The sequence below is a fragment of the Molothrus ater genome, chromosome 2 (genome assembly GCF_012460135.2).
Source record: "Molothrus ater isolate BHLD 08-10-18 breed brown headed cowbird chromosome 2, BPBGC_Mater_1.1, whole genome shotgun sequence".
Classification (NCBI taxonomy): domain Eukaryota; kingdom Metazoa; phylum Chordata; class Aves; order Passeriformes; family Icteridae; genus Molothrus; species Molothrus ater.
This window is the reverse complement of record NC_050479.2, coordinates 60,258,723-60,273,451: the sequence shown is the minus strand read 5'-3', so window position 1 is coordinate 60,273,451 and position 14,729 is coordinate 60,258,723. Positions and strand designations below refer to the sequence as shown.

The following is a 14,729-nucleotide window of genomic DNA, read 5'->3' as shown; positions in this document are numbered from 1 at the left end:
ACTAAGATACTTCAAGAGATCTTTCCTCTGAATCTTCCTAAGTAAACTGGTTTGGGCTGAAAAACCCAGCTCTGAAAGATTACTGTCCTCCTCCTCCACCTGAGCAAGGTATAAGTAAGCAAATGTCTCCCCTTATTTTCAGCTGCTGCAAAAGAATTTGCAATGCTCATAACTAACCCAGTACAATCCAGCTTGTTTTCAGACATTGAAGTCTACTGCCAAATGATGGCAAACAAGAACTTCATAATGCAAAAAATAAGAGACTACAAAAATGTGAGAAGGATGCCCTTAGGGAAAACAAAATAGTACATTTAGAAAAAAAATATTTCTTACAAGGAATCTGGATCCGGGTCAATAAACGGCGTAGCACCAAATGGGTCGATGTTTGCTAGCAACATTTTGCTAATAATTGAACTTCCTGCAATGGAAGCAGCTAGACCAGCCCTTAAACCTGATTAAAAAAGAAAAAAATAAAAAAACAACAGAACAAAACAGAAAGAAAATAATAAAAAAAAAATTGTATTTGATAAATAGACAAACATATAATATAAGCCACATACTGAGAAACAAAATTCATTAAATCTGTACAGGGAAAGGTTGTGATTCTATCTCAATTTTTACTGGTTATCTTTTCAGGTCTCTGGCTCTCTTAAGCAGAAAGGCAGCTATGCTGCATTGGGGTGGCTCTCACAGGTAACACCATGGAGAAAGAAAAAAACAAAGAAAATTTAGGGTTTCAGGCCCACACTCACTGCCTGGTATACCAACCAGATGGGTGACCTAACATCCAAAAAGACTGCTAGAGCTTTTCATTCAGTTTTCTCTTCATCTCCTAAATGTCCATGATTTTTCTTTTGTCCTATCCTTGGGAAGCATACATAAGGAATATTCTCACCATTTTTACAACTGGCAGAGCCATCATTTAACGTAATTTGTGAAAGCTCATGGGTTCAACATGCCTGCTTCGACTAATATCAACTTCATTCCACAAAATACTCTGTAATGCATGTAAACAAAGCAAAATACTAACAGCTTTCACTTAAATTTGCCTAAAGAAAAAAACATAAGCTTGGTTCCACTGTGTTTTAGCTATACTGTTAATTAAGTTAATTAAAACAGAGTTTTACTAGTGCTCTCTAGTATTAATTCCATTTGGAGCAGAACAGATAGTTTTTCATTTATCAATTGAATTTAGGTAAGAACAGATTTTTTTTTCCAACTATTTTACAGAGCAGCTTTGTGTGGTTTCAGTTATCCACTTCCAGAGAGATATCCACAGACAGTTCTTACTCAGAGGGTTGAACTTTACATAGCTTTGTCCCTCAGCCTCTTCATCCTAATCCATTGATTAGGATAAATGATAGAAGGATTTGGGGGTACCTGTGGATGAAAAATTGGATGTGACCTGGCAATGTGAGCTTGTGGCCCAGGAAACCAAACGTGTCCTGGGCTGCATCCAAAGCAGTGTGGACAGCAGGGTGAGGGAGGGGATTCTGCCCCTCTGCTCTGCTCTGGGGAGACCCCACCTGCAGTGCTGCATCCAGCTCTGGGGTCCCCAATATAAGAAGGACATGGACCTGCTGGAACAAGTCCACAGAGGGCCCTAAAGATGATGAAAGGGCTGGAGCACCTCTCCTGTGAAGACAGGCCGAGAAAGGTAGGGTTATTCAGCCTGGAGAGGAGAAGGCTCCAGGGAGAATTTATTGTGCCCTTTCAAAATACAGAGCAGATTTATAAGAATGATTGAGAGACTTTTCACCAGGGCCTGAAGTGACAGGAGAAAGGGCAGTGGTTTTAAATTCAAATTGGGTAGGTTTAGATGGGACAAAAGGAGAAAAATGTTTGGGATGAGGGTAGTGAGACATGGGAAGAGGTTGCCCTGTAAAGAGAAGCTGTACAAGCCCCACCACTGAAGTGACCAAGGTCAGGCTGGATGATTTTCTGAGAAACCTGATCTAGTGAAAGATGTCAATGCCCAGGACAGAAGGCTGTACTAGAGCATCTTTAGAGGTGTCTTCCAACCCAAACGACTCGGCATTTCTATGATCCTGAATTTTACTTTTCATCCTCCAGGATCAAATAAGGCACTTCTGCTACTTCTGGTGTTGTGCCAAAGGATCAGAAATATGCTACATTATTATGCATTTTCTCCTATACAGTACCACACAATGTATGGTGTATGTGTATGTCAGATCAAACGCATTCATGCATAAAGTAAAAGTCATTATTTGACAGCAAGCTTACCTGGACAGATAATCCTCGTGTTAAGTACTGGGAGGTTTTCCTTGCTTGCTGCCAAAGCTGGAGCAGAGAAAGAACCTGTCTGAGAATGGATACCTCGGCTTGTACGTCTATCAGGAGATCTTGGTGCCGTTTTAGCTGTACAGAAAAAACAGAAGTAAGAACACTAATTAGACCTATTATGACATTATCAATACATAATTTTTACAGCCCTGAAAATATATCAGAAGCATTAATTTATTCTGTTACCACTCACTCCATGACAAAAGTCCTTCCCCCTCATACCACAGTTTTTCTTCTAAATACAGTAAGAAAACTCAGAAATATATCAAGGGACAAACACAAATTAGAATGAGCAAGTGTGCATGGCAGTCCACATGACAAATTCCCAGCTTATACTTCAAGCTACCAGCAAAAGTATTATATGTATTAAATGGAAATATGTTCATAAAAGGTATTATATTCACCTTAAATGCAACTGCAGTATTTAACACTGCAGTAGGCTTCTGATAAACATACTACTGAAATAATTAAATTTAAACTTAAATTTCATCTATGTTTATTTATAAATATACACATATCATACAATATATTGTCATTTATAACAATTTTAATATAGGTAGTTCCATGGCCTGTAGGTTAGAATATCTGTCTTATCAACACCTACAAGATTTTCTTCAAGCAGCTAAAATGGGCCCATGCCTGCATCAGATGCTGAAAAAATCAGAGAAAACATCTTTATTTACAGCCAAACTGAAAACTGCAAGGGAAGGGAAAAAGCCATGTCCATCTTTGCCTTCTGCATTTAGAGAGATTGTGGGAGGCATCAGTTTTCCATCATCTTTTTCCACAGAAAAACTCAGAAACAACAAACCAGCAATTTCCCAAATAATAAACTTATTTATTAAATTTCTTCGCAAGTTGGATCAGTGAAACCTTGACAGATATCAATGTTTAGTAGCTGTTATTGACAAAGGCTCAGGAAAAGGAAAGGGAAGAAAATCAAGGGGAAAGAGAAGATATTCACAAAGAGTAACTGGAAGCTCCGTGAGGCCAGTTATCCTCTGGCTGCCTCTGGAGGCAATGAAGAAGGATTGGCTTTGCAGAGGGCTGACCTTGGGTGCTGTAATTTACTTTCCTGGCAGGACTGGTTTCATGCAGCCTCAGAGAATATGCCAGTGCCTGCTTCAGCCTGGGAAAGTCAATCTTTGTGCAATTCAGCCCTGTCAGACATACCCAGAAACCAGTGCCCCAAGGAAAAAAGTTTGGGTATTACCAAATGCTTTGTTATAGCATTTCCATGTGCATGTAGAAAACTCTCGCACAACAGATGGTCACAGACAGACACTTCTTGGCTATCTCTGCTCCAAATTATCTCACATGTTAAAACTTCAGCTTAGGGCAACACCAAACTTTACCATCTGAAGAAGCTCAGAACAAAAAAATGAAATCATTTCAAGATAATGTGATTTTTCCTCTCAAAAGATGAAAACTAATCTGTCAAAAATAGAATTAGTAGGACTAGCACCAAGACAACAGCAGGGAAACAGCACCAGGAATGTGGTGGGAAGCATGCAATGCATCCTTTTCAATGGCAGGAGTGAGACAAATCAGGTCATGTCAATCATAACTTAGCCAGAGAGTAATGGGTGTACTGTATGAAGACACTTATGGAAAGAAAATGTTGAGTGGGAAAATCTAAAGACAAAAGGATTAAGTAGAACAAGGGTTTAGACATTGTGTTCACATCACTTCAGGTCAGGCTTTGCCCATTCATGGGGATTTTTTTAAGTGATGATAATCTACATAGAACTGTAAGTGGAATGGCAAACTCTTCACTTTCTTGTATCCATGAGTTAGATGACACACCTTTCTGAATGACTTGCTGAAGTCAAACAGAAATTATTATACACAGGACAAGGAAAAGTGGGTAAATTTTTCTGGATTGTTTTATATGAAAGGACTGACCAAGTGGACTAAAAGTCATCACCGTCTGACTTTAACACCTGCATAACAGCCATAGCAGTTATCACAAAATGCTACAACAGTGCATGGTAGCAATACAACACATTGATTTGTATTGATGCATGACAAAACACTGGAATAATGTCAAAAAATAAAAAGAAATAAAAATGGCAAGTAATAGCTAGCAAAAGTCATTAAATATTTAGATGAAGTTATTAACACACGGAAAAACATCATCAAATGACCAGGAAGATCCTTGGAGGGTAAAATATAATACTCAGAACAAATTAGCATTCATTTTTCATAATACTACTGAAAAATTCACAACACTGTTCACACAGTCTGTTCTCTCTGCACTTGCAAACAAGGCAGTTGTATTAAATAGGAAAATCAGCAGAGCAGCTGCTCTTTATTTGACAGATGAGACTCATGGGAATAACTGCAATAAAGATAAACTTTTTCTGTGAATGCTCTGATAAAAACAACAGAGCCCTAATGAGTAAAACTGATGTTTCAGTGCAGATAACTGAATTCATGTTCCATGCTTTGTCCCTAAACATCTATCGTCCAGTGACAGCATTAATATGCACTCTATTCCACACACAGAAGAATAATACAGCTCCCCATTAGATGCAGAAATTATACCATCAAGAAATAAGGAATTCAGTAAATTTCTAGACCTGAATATCTTTATTATACAGTTATGGCAGTAGGACTGGGTCATCTGTAGGGCCAGCATCCTCTCTCAGCTACTATTGAAAAGGGGCAACCAACAGGCATTGATTCCCATAACCAAGAGAAAATGAAGAGACCAGTGAAGAGACAATCACTGGAGAAAGCCTGACATGTTTCTGCAGAAAACATGAGATCCTGGATCAAGAGAAGCCCCAACAGCCCAGTGTCTCATTTCCAAAGTAGAAGCTACAGACACAGGCTCTGCTCTGAAGCTGGTGCCTGTGAGGACAACTTTTGAGGATTTTAGTGTGGGTTAGGGTGAAAAAAGGAGATGCAAATCACAAAATACTTTTCTCATTTTGCCCCAAAAAGTTGCTCACCAAGTATCTAGAGGATGGGCTTTGATTCCACCAGCTACCACTGTTTCTCTATGACTCACAGATCATTTTGTGGCCTCACCAGCAGGACATCACTGTCCATTTTGATAACATGGAAAAGACTGAAATTTCCACTGCTAAGACGCAGCTTTCCTAAAATTTCTATGTAGCTTGAGAATCTCAGTCTACAACTGAGACATGCTATTGCCACCATCACCTAGGCTCTAGGCTTTGCTCAGGTTCATGTAGAAAGATGAGTGTAAACACTGATTAAACAGGGATTAAATTCAGGCACTCCTCTCCCCAACAAGTGCCTCCTCAGCTTTGTAAATACATTCCAAAAGACTGTTCATCTATTATTTCCCACACTTTTCACTTACCTTCTATTTATTCAAATCTATTAGAATTTGTGAGTAGCTTCCAGTTAAACAGAATGCTAGTATTTTTAATTATGGAACCAATCATGCTCCAAACACAACTATAAGGAGATGGAATATTTCTATTTTATTCCTAATTTACTCACTTGATGGAGACTCAAGTTCCTTTGTATCTTCCTCTTTTTCCTCTTCTTTGGATTCATCCAATTCTTTGCTGTATTCCACTGGAGACTGGTTCACTTGTTCTTCACTATGAGCATTCTGCTCATCCACAACTGTTATTAAGAGAAAAGACAAAGTCTCAAGGATTCTAAAGAAAAACTGCATATATTGAAATAAGCACTTTCTTTGGTAGCTTTTAGCTTTAAAATATCAACAAAAGAGTTCCATCATCAATTCAGTGAAAGAGTCAGTCAATTCTTTACCAGCTGATAAAGATTTGCTGTCAAAAATTTTCATTTAGTGGAGGCTAATAGTTAAAAGAAATGCACTTTTATATGTGCACACACATATGTACATAAGTAGTTACACCTGCAGAGTCATCAACATTCAAACAAGCTGCATTTCTTTTCCTTGCAGCTTACACAGATAAAATTATGCATCACATAATTTTATCTGTGTAAGAATATAGAAATCAAATTTTATAATGAAAACTTATTCCAGTTAGACAAACAAACAAGCAAACATACCAATATTGCTGGGAGCATGGGAGGGGAAGGGAGAGGTTATTGGCACACCTGGGGAAAGGACCAGGATATTGAGACAGGCTATTACATCACCCCGCAACAATTATCCTATCCTATTCTACCAGTCTGGATCAAAATATTGCTGATGTGCACCTTTTTCTGCTTGTTCAATGATCTGCCTCACAGCCTTCTTCAAGCTGTTTGCTCGGAGCATTAACTGTTGCCTTGGTTTGAAGAGCTTCTGGGAAGACTTTGAGACACACTCTGCTAACTGCTCTTTACTTTCAGACAAGGATTCTTCACTTGAGAACTCCTCTGGTTCTTCTTCCACGATGGGGGGAGCAATGCCTGGGAGAATGGGAGCAGCCTGGGCTTCTGTGTGAAGAGCCTGGAGCAATAGGTCCAGCTTTTCATTTAACTCTGAGCACTAAGACAAAGTGGAAAAGACACACACATGTTAAAAAAAATTCAACAGTGAACATGTGAATATTTTCAGGAAATATGGTACCAGATTATATATGAAACTGCAGGTGTCTTTAGTGTCTATGTAATTTCTTAGGTGAAATCCAAAAAGAGGTTCAGTGTTTCAGAATATCAGATTATGAGTAGGCCTGCAAGGGCTTTTTGCAGACTCTGTGACAGTAAACCAGATTAGATCAATTATAATGCAAAACCTCTACACTTAGATTCAAATAATACTCCATGATAAACTCAGCCTGCCCCATAATTGTATGGATTGCATCCTACCCCCTCCCAATGACTTGCAGCACAGAAAACCACCAGAAGTTTGCCCATACATGGTTTTTCAGTACCTCAGTTTTGAGAGGTATCTATCAGCTGTTAGACTGAGACGCATGGGGGTTTTTCTGCAATACAGTTGTATACTGTATAGCAAGTGAGTTGTCACAGAGCAAGTGGCTCAAGCCAGATCAGACACTGTGAAATGCCAGAATCAGACACTGTCAAATGCCTCTCCCCAACACTAAGTAATTGCTGTCTCTAGGTACACAGGAAAAGAAAGGATTTTCTGCACCTAAGAGAAAGAAAACACTCTCTAGCCTTGGAACAGTTAAAAAGAAAAACTAATTTTCTAAAACGTGCACCGGATGGAAACGTGAACCACAAATTGCCACTTAGCAAGTACATTTTCTGACTCTGGGATTGCCAAAGATTTTGTTTTCTTCTTTTCTTTTCAGCTCATGTAAATTTTGTGTCTCGTACCAAATCCTTCTGTTGTTTTCTTTCCCAATGTTTTTGCAACATGATCTCTGTATTTTGCAGCTTACACTACTATTTTTAACATTGTGGTCTGTCTCCCCTTCATTCTCACAGCATACTCTTCATTACCCCATTGTTTTCCTGTAGCTAACTTAATCCCTAGAAGTATAACTAATGCAAAAAGAAATCCTTTTATCTCTATGTATGCTACCATGAACTTTATCCTTTATGAAGAAAGAAAGTGTAAACAGTTTAACGAGATCTCAGACTTTAAAGACAGTTTGGAAATAATTAACTCTATGCAATAGGAAGAGAAGAATTTTGAACTCACTGGTTGAAATGAAAGCCAAGCTGGGCATTCTAGAGCAATGTGAAAATTAAACATCCATGAGCTATAAACTTTAAGAACCCAACGACTTTAAACCTGAACGTAGTCATAATCTTACTTTAATGGCCATGGCATCCGCTTCCTCTGCATTTTCCATTGGTTTTTCGTAAGTCTTCCCTATTTTGGCAACAAAGTCCTTTACAGTTTCACATAATATTCTTCAGGTAAAAAAAAAGGAGAGGGAAGAAATCAAATGAAATTAAATAGATATGTTTTGAATATTAAATTCTTACGGCAATTTATTTTTATGTACACTGCTATGAATCATTCTTATTGGAAACTGAACTCCATGCTCATACTTGCAAACCAGATGACACTCTTTTCCATAGCTTCCAAAACTGAACTGATAAGTTTTAAAATAAAAACTCTTTCATTTAAGCCTTGGCATACTTTGTATCTCAGATTCTTACATGAAATAAACATGACTGATTTTATCCACTCCCTTGCTTGTACACCTTCCTTAGGAGAGGACTTTGCAAACTTGCATTCCCTTTAGTAACTTCAAACACAGTCATGCAAATTCACATGCAAAGTTGGAGCTTAAAAACCATGGAGAAAATGTACTGACTTTAAGGAAGCACTTCTTAGATGAAAGCATATGGCCACACACATCCCATTGCACAGCTCGTGCTTTTGAAGCATATCTGTGCAAACTACAGTGGCTGCAATGAATTTTCAGTGTGTAAATCAGAAAATTACTTGGTTCCTGCACTGCAGAGAGACAGCAAACTTACTAATGAAGTGGGGATAATTGCTTAGTACTGTTCATTTGGTTGACATTTTTCTGACAAATTAAACAAATTTAACAAGGTACAGAACCAATTTAGAATCTGGAGTTAATAATATCCTGCAGTTTAATCTTCTATGTGTGCTATGTATAGTTGAAAAATGAAATTTTGTTAACTTGCTTTTACGAGGTAAAAAAAGATGTGATGATATTCAGATGCATTTTAAAAAAAATTCTATGACTGATCTTTTGCATATTGCAAAACATAGGATTTTTTTCATAGAGAAGGTATATACAGAACAGTTCTGATTTCAGATATGTCCATGATTTGCCAAATTTCTCTCATTTCAAAATGTTTCAGTTTGGGGAAAAAAATCTCATTAATGTCCTAGATCAGTATTGATTGAACTGATATAGACAGGGCTACAACAAAGCTACCTAAGCTAAAGTTCTGCTTCACGCTGGTGAAATTGTTTCTCCTCTAAACATGCACATTACAAAAAATAGCCAGAAGAAATGCAGTGTGAAAGAGACCACATCTATGCATTAGTAACAGTAAGTTTTGTATTTAAGCCACGCACTGATTTGGAATGATTTAACATGATTTTATATAGATAATGTGTGATTATTTTTTAAATTTAGTATTAAGCCATCCATTACAACTGTACCATCTAAAAATTTCACAGAAAAGAACATCCACTCTAAAATATATAAATCAAGATATATTAAGCCAAGCCAGTTGGCCATCCATAAGAAAATCAGGCTTAGACAGAATGCTATTATGGTGATGATGTTACACAAGAAATTTATCCCCCACATTGTACATAAAACTGATTGACTCACTTGGCAGATGATATGACAACTGAATGCTGATCAGAATTGAGAATTTTTGCAAGATGAGCAGCAACTGAATCCTCATAAGCAGATATCTGAAAATAGAGAGTAAGGAGACTTCAATTTCCACACATTCCAGCAGTTTAACACCATGTAGCGAGTTTAAACACCACAAAATAGCAGGATTTCCATTTCAGATCTAATACAAGGCCAAGTGTCTGGTAATGAAGATTCTACGTGCATACTGTATTTTATGTATCAGATGTTTAATATGCAAAGTTAAACTGCATCTGGGAACTTGATCCACAGTTCTTTTCCTCTTGTAGAGAAAACAGTAAGTTATTTCTAGGCTAAAATCAGTCTGTGAGGCAGAAAAGAATCTACCTTCTCAGATTTATAAAAACCTACATTATTATGATCCAATATCTTTTAATTCTAAAATAAACAATGCCTTCCTCAAACAAATTTCTCAATAAGGACAAGTCTAAGGTTTGCAGCTGTTATCTGGAATTCTCACTTTACTGTCAGGTGGGTTCTCACTTCCCAAGAGCCACAACTGACAAAGACTGCCAAAATGGTAGAATGTTATCAAAACCAATCTTCAAGGAGCAAACTATTCAGGGCTTAGTCTTTACAAGAACATTAAAAATTACAAATTACAAAATACTCAGGAAAATATTTGGACAGGATCAAAAATGTATCCTCACACACTGTATCCTATCTCAAAATGGCTCTGGATCCAGACTTCAATTTTAAAAGAAAATTTTAACAAAATTCCAAATCCAAAGCTAAAACCAAATACAGTTCTGACAGCTCCATTTAAGAATCTCTTGAAATCCCTCAGCATGCTTTTGTCTTTGATTTTGAGCAGGCAGATATACCACTTCAGTTTTTTCTCCTAAAACCCACCCTTCATCATAGGACTCCTCTGACATTGAATCAGTTTTCATTTCAAAGGAGAAAACAAAACATAAACATCTAATCTGTAAGAATGAACTACTGCTTTTCAAACATCAGTACAAGATTTCTTGAAACCAAGTGGAATTAGTCTCCTGAAACTGCAGGAAGAATGAAAGGGAAAAAGAAAATAATCAAATATGTACTTCCATTTGCTTTTCAAACAGTGTCATAATTCAACACCCTACTGTAAGGGTAATTATTATTTTTTATGAAATAGCCTAACTCAGTAAGCAATGTAAAAAATCCCATTAAAATAGAGATTGAACGGGGTACTCAAAAGCAAACGGTTTTGTCCAAGTCAAGTAATGACAGGTAATATAGCCTACAGAATACATTTGCTAAAAAAGAAGTTTTATATGAGCAAGCAGTTCCTTCCATTTTCAGAAGGGGCTAAAAAAAAGTTTCAAAGCCAGAAATAACTAGAACAAAATTATGATGAAGACACACTTGAAAATTTTAACTCTCTTGAAAAATTAGAGGCGATAAAGCCTTGATCTGCATTGCTGACACCAAAAACAGAACTGTGTGCAAAGCAACCCCCTTGAAATCCCAGCCTTTTTGCATCTCTATATCCAGCAATCCATCAAAGGTTATAACCTCCTTGCCAATTAAAAGAGCCTGAATTATTAAATTGTTCAAGAGACTGCTGATTAATTATGGCTTCTCAAGTACTTTTGAGCTACAGTTGATATGCATTAACTTTCTTGGGAATATATTATTTTCTCATTTTCAGCCAGACTTTTCATGCCAATTAATTTGATTAAAGCATCTCCCTCTCTCAAAATTGAAACCTCATCAGCTAGTACAAGCACAAATCTAGTCTGGAAGACAGGCTGAGTTTTTCTTTGATGATACTTAGGATTTTGAGCTCTCCCAATGAACAAAGAGAAAGTCGTGATATCACCTGATCAAACTCAAGCTGCAAAACACTTCCGTCTCTCTTTAGAAATACAACTCTTGCCTCCAAAATGCTGGGGGCTTTTTCTCAATGCTTAATCCAAACTCACAGACATTTGCTTTTATATATTAAAAAAATGTATTTTAAATATTTGTGTATATTATCATAGTATATAGAATGTTATACCATAACATAGCACTAAATTATGCTACTATATACAAAATTATATAAAAACTATAGTCATTTATAAGAGTTATGTAAAATACATAGTTATATTATGTTACATAATAATATTACACTAGATTACATTCTTGTTTAACATGCTATATAAATACATTTTCTAATACATATTAAAATATACATATATATTCAGGAAGAAATTTTTCAGACAGCTTTGCTGGAAACTCCTTACTTTCATTCTTTCTAGGTAAATAATATAGAACTGGAAACCTTACTTACTTGAGATACACAGCAAGGAAAAGCCTTAATTCAGTTCAGTTAGCAGATCATAAAACATCAATTTTTCACACAAATGCTTCAATTATGGCTATTGTCACCCCAGAAGCTCCAAGTTAAGTACAAGAAACAACAAAACAAAAGTTAAAGTGCACCTGGCACTCCTCTGACTCTTCTGCAGTCACAGGAAGAATAGAAGGCTTTGCTGGTAATTTCAGTTCATATGACATTATACTCCACCTGAAAGAAACATAAGTTTCCAGACTGTTAGTTTTACACTCTCTCCACTATATTAACAAAAAGAAAGTTCACTGTCACACCACAGAATATCTATGTATAAAAAAGCAGCTTAATTTGTAGCTGTAAACTATATGGGTAAAATAATTAGAGAGATTAAAGGTAATAATTTGTTTTATTATTCAGATTATTTTGTAGTGATTTGATTATCAGTCTCATCTGTGAAAAACTCATGGGACATTCAATATAGGGCATAAAGATTTTCTGGAAGAAAACATTCAGATTATAAAAGAATTTGTGCAAACATACTGCAGAAGTCAAAGGAAACTAAACATCTTCCTAAAGAAAAATCTTTAAGTTGACATTAGCTTTCCATCCCAACTAGAGGAGGCAGGCATGACAACAAAGCAAAGGATGAAGTGTCTTCCTTGATGTATATATATTTTTATGTTTGGAGCAGGACAGCACTTGACAGCACAGATAGTATGAAAGCACTGATAGCAACAACATCCTTCAAAGCCTGCTGAAAAGAGCAAGTAATCACTGCAGATGGGTCTTGGGAGCAAGTCTACTGAAATTAGACCAAAAAATGAAACAGAGTATGTTTTCACAACAGAAAAGGGGAAATATGATTTAATCTACAAGTTTTTCAGAATCTGAGGATCAGTAACAAGCATTTCTCTACATATTTTGCTCTAAAGCAATCAAGTAGTCTGCAGAAAAGCTTAAAATAAAAAAAGGCTTTTTTCTCTATTTCATAAAAATAACTTATAGTAAAATCCCTTATGATGACATTCAAGTGTTTGTAACACGAACAAGAAAAGAAACACTCATGAGAGATGGGAATAACATAAGAAATACTCCTCTCAAAAGCAGTGCTAGACTTCCATTGGAACAACATGATCACCATCATCTCTGATTTTTTTTGTTTTAAAGGGGTTGCTGCCTTCCTTTATGGATGAAAACTACATGAAACAAGGAGTGGGAAGAGCTCATTTTTTTTACTAAGAAACTGCCTCGAACTGAAATATTAGTCATGGATCCAATTAGCCCAGCATCTTGCCAACAGCTGATGCCTCAGGAAAGAGTGAAAGTACACAAGGTGAGTTTTCCCCGCATCCAAGGACAGAGAGCTCAGGTGTTTTCTAAATAAAGAAGCTACAATTAATGGTGTTTAATGAGCATGTATGGAGTCCATAAAATTGCTCAAATCAGTTTTCAATCTATACAATTTCTTAATGCTCACAACTTCTTGTAACAGGCAGTTATGCAGGTCCTTCAGCCAGGCAAGAAGCTGTCAACTTTTGAACATGTTTGGACAGCACACTTCCCAGTTCCATCAACCACTCATCCCTCTGACTCTTTAGTTTAAAAAGCAGGCCAAAGAGCTGTCCCCATCACAACTGCAGCTTCCTTCATGATTAAGGCCTGCACTCAAAAAACAAATCCATTGAACACCAAGTCTCTAAGATGGATTTTAGGCCATCAGAAACCCCAAAAAAATACAATTTAAATCTCACAGTAAGTGATGCATATGCACATTTAGGTTTACCTGTCTAACATTTTCGTGCTGGCTCGTTCTAGTTTTTCCAAAATCTGAGGAAGTTGCGTATCATCATCACAGGATCCTCCCCAGCCAAGGACACGAGCAAGGTCATTTCCAGTACCAAGGGGTAACACTCCTAACTGACACTGAAACACAATACAGGAACAAATCTACTATTGAAAACTAGAAAGAAAATATAAGTGGTTACAAATGCATGTTATCTCAATGAACAAATGTTAATTTCATAGCTGATGTCTAAAGCCTGTAAGTCAAGTTGTACTACTCTGCTACAACTCATCCTGTTTATAACAGTGAAAACTTTCATTAAACAGTAACTATTGAGTTTGCGCCATACACAGAAATACAGCAAAGAACCAAGTCAAGGAAAAGGTAAGCACACAAAATTAAGCCTAGTCAGTCTAGGCAAGGAAAGTAAATATGCACACTTGCCTGCTTGTGCAAGCTGAGCTTATCAATTTCTGACAAGACCCAACCCACACTTCCATCGCCACCACACACAAGAATCCTGAAGTTGTCAAACTTCTGAAATAACCGCAAACTGTAGAGAAAATGCAGAGCTAGTTACATCCATTAGCAAGACAGCAGTGACATTCATTAGCAATTGTTACAAGAAAATATTGTGCACAGCATCTTTATATTCCTTTTATTGTTGTGAGGCATGGGGATACAACCATCTATTTAATTAACCTATCTGCAGCCCATCTGTCGCTGTATATTCCCCTTATACTGACATTTCTGATAAATAACATGCCAAGTTATTCTTTGAAAAAATCCCTTGATATTGTTTTCAGGATTTTATAAGTCTGATTTTATTGATTTTATTAATATTTTTAAAAAACAAATTTAAGTGATAAAATCACAATTGCTCCATGCTTCTCACTTCAGCCAGAAGCATAATGCACCACTGGGGATTTTTCACAAGAAGAGGGTAAGACACAATGACAGGATGTGCTCCACAATATGAGTGGGCTTTTGTGGGCACAGGGCTAACTAAATGTAAGGAACATTTAAGCAATTCTTAAACAGAAGGTAATCACAACAATATAAGACAAATAATACAAGTATTTAATACTATATCCTTAAAGCCATATACTGCTTTCACTTCCTATTGCTCTTCCTCCTG

The 14,729-nt window shown here is 36.7% G+C and overlaps 1 protein-coding gene across 1 annotated transcript in view; it reads right to left on the bottom strand.

Moving 5' to 3' along the window:
• Window positions 1–14,729, bottom strand: part of DGKH (diacylglycerol kinase eta) — a 153,997-nt gene that overhangs the window by 26,377 nt on the left and 112,891 nt on the right. The window contains exons 11-19 of the mRNA XM_036382627.2: window positions 14,036–14,144; window positions 13,592–13,731; window positions 11,958–12,042; window positions 9,498–9,583; window positions 7,986–8,085; window positions 6,475–6,748; window positions 5,782–5,910; window positions 2,245–2,379; window positions 334–451 (exon numbers count right to left, since the gene is read on the bottom strand). Of these exons, the coding sequence (XP_036238520.1) occupies window positions 334–451; window positions 2,245–2,379; window positions 5,782–5,910; window positions 6,475–6,748; window positions 7,986–8,085; window positions 9,498–9,583; window positions 11,958–12,042; window positions 13,592–13,731; window positions 14,036–14,144 (1,176 nt within the window). The remainder of the gene's footprint in view (window positions 1–333; window positions 452–2,244; window positions 2,380–5,781; window positions 5,911–6,474; window positions 6,749–7,985; window positions 8,086–9,497; window positions 9,584–11,957; window positions 12,043–13,591; window positions 13,732–14,035; window positions 14,145–14,729) is intronic.